Source organism: Myotis brandtii, unplaced genomic scaffold, assembly GCF_000412655.1.
Source record: "Myotis brandtii unplaced genomic scaffold, ASM41265v1 scaffold583, whole genome shotgun sequence".
In the NCBI taxonomy this organism is placed as follows: domain Eukaryota; kingdom Metazoa; phylum Chordata; class Mammalia; order Chiroptera; family Vespertilionidae; genus Myotis; species Myotis brandtii.
Window position 1 is genome coordinate 546,722 of NW_005370191.1, and position 6,004 is coordinate 552,725.

Here is a 6,004-nt window from a genome sequence, read left to right on the forward strand (position 1 = left end):
GGCCTCGACCTCTCTGCATCCTCACTCCCATATTCACACCCACGGGCTCCCTTGTGAGCCCCACACGGGGCACATGTCGTGCGGTGCAGGGTGAAGTGGAATATGTGAAAGCCTGGGTCCCCGAGGGTAGCAAGGACGAACCAGGGGCAAACCCTCTGAATAGGAGAGGTGAAGTCAGTGTGGAGTGTCCAGGGAACTGGGGGTGTGGGCCCCTGAGTCTCTGAGAGAGGTGGAAGTGAGGCAGCAGGTCAGCTGGTAGGATGGGGGAAGCGGAGGGGGTAAGATAAAGGCTCAGCAGTTTGGGTTCCTGAAGGGAGACAGGATGGATGCATGGGAGGCAGGGTCACCAAAGTCTAGGCTCCTGAGCTTTTCGGTGGGTTGGCAGCTGGGAGTCGGGAGCTGTTTCACTTCCCCTTGGCAAAAGGGCCTGGGTAAAGACTGGGAGCCCCAGGGCAGGGCTGGCACTCGGTAGAACCGGTAGAACCGGTAGAACCGGCAGAGAAAGAAAACGGGTGACTGGCTGAGCCTGGGGGAAGACCCCAGCCTCTCTGTGCTTCTCACCTGCTTGCTGTTTAGGCGGTATTTCTTCAGCTCCCGGGGGCCCCGCTGGTCGTCCCTGGAAGGCTGTGCCACCTTGACCCCTGAGTGCTGCCGCCTGACCAGCTGCGAGGAGCAGAAGCGCTGCAGCAGGCAGGCCAGCCCTTACCGCGCTACCAGGGCGCCAGGCGCAGCCCCTCCACCAGCGCTGTCTTCTTCGCATCGATCAAGTGCACCGACTCCCCAGGCCGTTAGGGGGCCCGTTCCCTGCCTCAGCCACTTGGGCTCACAGGGCTCGCCTCCTCCCACACGCTGGGCGCTCCTTCATCATTACTCTGGGCGCCAGGCCAGACCTGGTACCTGTCCAGGGAGCTCTCCTCAGTACTTGGGTCTCAGATTCCAGACCTGGCAGTAACGCTCATTGCTCATTGGCCCGGCCGCTTCCACCTCTAGAGATTCAGAAGCCCCAAGTACAAAGGGGTCCCTGACCACTCGTCACGCCCCCTTTCACTGGCTCTACCCCCAGGAGATGGCCACGCCCCGGTTACCTACCACACCCCTTTCCTATTGGCTGCTCCCGGAGCCCAATTCTGAACTGCTTCTGCTCACTCATGCAATCAGGCTTCGTTGCGTGAGAAGTCAGTCTACTTAGGGCTCCTGGCCCCATTCTACCTGCTCCCATCCCCAGCCTACCTCCACCCTACTAGCTCCCCTCTTTTTGTGCTCCTGTCCCCAGAAACTCCTCAAACAAATCCTCAAATACCAAAGCTCTCACCAGTCCCTCTACTATTCTTTTTTTTAAAAATATATATTTTATTGATTTCAGAGAGGAAGGAGAGGGAGAGAGATAGAAACATCAATGATGAGAGAATCATTGATCGGCCACCTCCTGCATGCCCCACATTGGGGATTGAGCCTGCAACCTGGGCATGTGCCCTGACCATGGAATCGAACTGTGACCTCCTGGTTCATAGGTCAATGCTCAACCACTGAGCCAGCTGGGCTCCTCCACTATTCCTGTGTTCTACGTGTCCCCTACCCCACCCTCACTGGCTAGGCCCCTGGATCTGAACACCCTACTCTTTGATTGCAAAGCCTACTCGATATCCTCAGCAATCTGACAAGGGCTGAGGGAGAGAGGCTCGCTTCCTCTCCTTCCTAAGATTCAGACACCCAAACATGGCTTCACCCCTTTTCACCTAGGCACTGCTCGGTTCTCACCACTTCTCTGGTGTGCTTGGCCAGCATCACCGTGAGGTTGGGATCCTGGAGCCAGATGTGGTAGCAGCTGGGAAGATAGTCAAGGCCACCGTAGATGCCCCCTGAGATGGCCAGTACCTCCTCAAACTCCGGTTCTGTGGCCACCACAAGGTCCAACTGCTCAGTCTCAGTCTCGAGCCCAGATCCTGGCCTGGGCTTGGCCCCAAGAACTTGGCCCCCAGAGGCTCCTTCTCAGCCTCCATCCCTGACCCAGACTTGGACTTCGTCCTGGCCTCCTGTGGCAGGTGTTCTGAGAGTAGCTTCGAATCTGGCTCAGCCTCAGTTTCAGGCTTAGGGACCTCTGAGGTGGCTACACTGCAGTCAGCTTCCAGCTTCATTCACCTGCAGAAAGAGAGAACCCAGCATTGGGGTCAGAGTCTGCTGTTTCCACATCTGGCCTCCTCTACACAGTCCCCACAACCCCTTCCTACACAAACACTGCTTCTCTTCCTCTCTCCACACAGACCTTCCTGGGAATAGAGGGCCTCCAGTTCCTCCCTCACACCAGCTCCAAGAACTCTTAATCCTATCCTGCTCTACCCAACCAGGATGTGTCTTAACACTCACAAACTCAGGACCCTGTGAGTTCCCTAGAGACTAGCCCCTGACCCCCTCCATCCTCAGTCAGCCCCAGGACTCAAAGGAAAGAAGGAGGGTATAAATAATGGAGGGCCCTAACCGGTTTGGCTCAGTGACTAGAGCATCGGCCTGCAGACTCAAAGGTCCCAGGTTCGATTCCAGTCAAGGGCATGTACCTTGGTTGCGGGCACATCCCCAGTAGGAAGTGTGTAGGAGGCAGCTGATCGATGTTTCTCTCTCATTGATGTTTCTAACTCTCTATCCCTCTCCCTTCCTCTCTGTAAAAAATCAATAAAATATATTTTAAATAATGGAGGGACACTCCTCAAGCGCCCTACCACCTCTCTATAAGAGCAACATGAGAAAAAAATTCCCATAATCTCCACTCCCTCTCCAGGACAGTTTCCAAGGAAAGTGGAGGATTCAGCTCCCACTACCTTTTCTACCATTGCCACTTATCATTCCAGGGCAAAGGGAGGGCAATGTAGACCCCAGATACACACACACAGACACACACACACACACACACACACACACATATTGCTGCCCCAGTTCCCTCCACACCCAACACCCACATTCAAACATAAACCAAGGGAGTGGGCACATGGAGAGCTCCATTAGAAAATTTCAAGCCATTCCTTCCAGGCTCAGCAAAACCACCTTCTTCCTTGAATATATTCCCTCCTTTGGAGACTTGGCTCCACTCCAGTATGAGATGATCATTTTGAAAAGGGTTCTGTTGTGGCTCCAGCAAACCAAATGTCCACCAAGATCACCCATGTCCCTTCCCCATTTTCCTTCCCTCCAAAGATGGAATCCCTTCTCTTCTCTCTCCTCCCTTTTCCTTTTAAAATTTGTTCCTGTAATCTTTGCCCATCTCCTACACAGGATTTTTCCTGGCCTTTCCATTCCTCAAAGTCTCCTTTTTGGGTCAGTCCCCTGTGGATTTGGCACCTGTTTGGCCTCTGGCTTTTCTCTTTTTCCTGCCTAGAGACAGGGCCAAAAAGAGAGGCCCTCCCCATGTCCTGAGGACTATTTCCAGATCTCCTTCCTCCAGACTGATCGAATCCCCCTCCTCTCTCTTTCCAGCCAATTACAACCCCCTCCCCCCAACACACAACCTGTATCTCACTGTATCTCATTAACCAACATCTTAGGGGACAACTACTTTGTGGAAGGTGATAGTGGCTTGGTTGGATTTAAAAAAACAACAACAACAACATTACCTAGGCTTGGGAGAGGCACCAAGTGGTGGTTTAGGGGTGATTTTAGCTTCCATACCATAAACAGAATTTATGTGAACACAGCGTGCTTGCTACACAAACAAGATTCAAAACATGACCACCATCTCCCTCTTTCTTTTCAATCTGATGCTGATGCCTAAGGCTCTTCCAGGTCAGACAGTTCAGAGGCACAGGCTCAGAGGCCCTTAGAGCCCCAGCTAGGGTCATTGGGGACCACCACGTTCAACCCATTCCTTTCACACTGAGGAAATCGAGGCCCAAGACTGTAAGTTTTTCTGGCTCCCAGGCCAGTGAGGGAGCCAGGAAAAAAACCACACATAACCTTTTAATGTGTGCGTGCGTGTGTGTGTGTGTGTGTGTGTGTGTGTGTGTGTATCTGTATCTCCAAACCCAGTCTGAAGAGCAAAGATAGGAATCACTGGGTCCTTGACTGGAATCAGAGGTCCCAAATGCTAAGGGCTGAGCTGACTCAGTATCAGAGATGGGATTGTGGGAGGAACCCCACTGCTTCCCTTCCCCCCACCCCCCATTGTCAGCAATTTCTAGGCCAACAACAAGCATCAGACTCCTTGCATCAGGCTCTGGGGATGATGGTTAACTTGAGCAGGTTAACCTGTGGCGCCCATCTGCATCTCTAGGCAACCTCACCAGCTGTCCATGGGCCCCTGGAAAACGCAAGCTGGTAGGTGAGGAGTAACATCAGCAATCCCCCCCCCCACCCCCCGCTCCTAAGGGGGCCAGAATGTGAGCAGCTTGCAAACTGGAACACATCCAATAAATCTCAGACTTTAGGCTTTTCTTTCCCTCCCTTGCTTTCAAGATGAGACTATTTCCAATGGTGTCTCTACATCTCCGACTAGGTTGTTTGTAAGGGGAAGGGGTGGGGTAGTTCCCAGGGTCACAAGGAAGAAAGAAAGACTTGCCAATTCATCACCCATCTTTTCTTTCAAGGCACTCCTCTATTCCTATTCCCTTTTTTGGAGACACAAAGATTCCAAGGTCCTTAAACCTTGGAGGAGGTGGGTGCTGGGAAAAAATAGGTTAGGGGTTCCAGGCCAAGCCAAAGCTGCCGGCCAGCTCCACAATCCTTGCCGGCCAGCTCCACAATCCTTGCTCCACTTTCTGATCACTTCCCACCCTCCAGTATGATACCCTCCAACCCACTCCTTGAACTTTAACTCCCAGAAAGTGTCTAGGCAGAGGCAGCCCTGTGCCTCCAGGGCACTGTGGGAAATGTAGTTCAGGCATCTCTTGGACCAAGCTCCTGCAGGAGGGGTAGCATTTCCCTTGCCACCCATATCCCCACATCCTTGTATCCGTTCTTTCAATCGCATAAATATGAATGGTCACTCTGGGGAGAAGGAGATGATTGAAGTAATCACCGGGCACGCTGGGAGCGCCCCCATCCCATTTCCACACCCGCCCCCCCACCACCTGAAATACTGATGCCCTAGAAGTCCCAGCTTTGGGGAACTGGAAGAGGCAGGAGAGGGAGCCGAGAGCAGAGAGGCGGAGACAAAGAAAGGGCAGCTACATCAAGCGCCCGAAGATGCGAGGAGCGCAAAAAGGACTAGAACGGAGGCAGAAAGGAGACAAAGGCAGACAGGAGATTCGGTGGAGAGAGGATGGGAGAGGGGAGCGGGAGGAGGCATGGATACCGAGTCACAGACATGACACCTCATGACTCAGGGCTCAGCTGACGCCAAAAAAGTCCTAGCACTGCACCCCCTCCCCAGGGAGCCTATAAATAGAAAGCATCGTGACACACCCCCTTCTCCCGGGTGAGTGGTGGGGGGCGGGGTCAGGGAACGGAGAAAGCCAGAGAAGAGGCTGGAAGAGGACAGAGACCTGGAGAAGAGGCGGGGGAGGAAAGATGAAGTGGGGCAGAGGCAGGGGATGAGGAAGACGCGCCCAGGAGTGGGGGACGGGGGTGCCCAGAGGGCCTCAGTCGTGGGAGACGTGTCCCTCGGCCCCTTTCGGGAGTTGGGGTGGGGACAGGGGATTGGAGAGAGATCACAAGGAAGCTACCTAACTTGGCAGGGGTCCCCCTAGCAGCAGACCCTGGGGACGGGTGGGGACGGAATGGCGACGGGGTGGAGGAGGGCTGATGGGATAGATAGCGCATCTGAGTACCTGGGTGCAGTCGCGGTCTCCGTTATCCAGGTCGGGGGCTGGGAGGGGCGTGGCCCTGGGGCCCCCTCTAGTCTCGCGGCCCCCCTACCTCTCCGGAGCCGGGACCACGATGCTGAGAAGCGGAGCGGGACGGCCGCGAAGGAGTCACTTCGGAGCCCGAGTGACGCGCGGGAAGCGCCAGGGTCCAGACTCGGGAGTTCGAATGCGAAAGTGGAGTCTGCGCCGCAGCTCAGTGCGGCTCGCGGGCGCCG

General features: G+C 54.8%; 1 protein-coding gene and 1 long non-coding RNA gene across 2 annotated transcripts in view; one reads left to right on the forward strand and one right to left on the reverse strand.

The window, feature by feature from the left end:
- The window catches only part of NAT16 (N-acetyltransferase 16 (GCN5-related, putative)), a 7,472-nt gene extending 1,565 nt beyond the window's left edge, over window positions 1-5,907 (reverse strand). Inside the window, 5 exon segments of the mRNA XM_014550160.1 lie at window positions 562-698; window positions 701-776; window positions 1,762-1,929; window positions 1,995-2,139; window positions 5,842-5,907. Coding sequence (XP_014405646.1) covers window positions 562-698; window positions 701-776; window positions 1,762-1,929; window positions 1,995-2,135 — 522 coding nt within the window. The 5' untranslated portion in view covers window positions 2,136-2,139; window positions 5,842-5,907.
- A 13-nt stretch (window positions 5,908-5,920) lies between these two features.
- The window catches only part of LOC106728298, a 1,748-nt gene continuing 1,664 nt past the window's right edge, over window positions 5,921-6,004 (forward strand). Inside the window, exon 1 of the long non-coding RNA XR_001364579.1 lies at window positions 5,921-5,985. This is a non-coding gene — a long non-coding RNA (uncharacterized LOC106728298). The remainder of the gene's footprint in view (window positions 5,986-6,004) is intronic.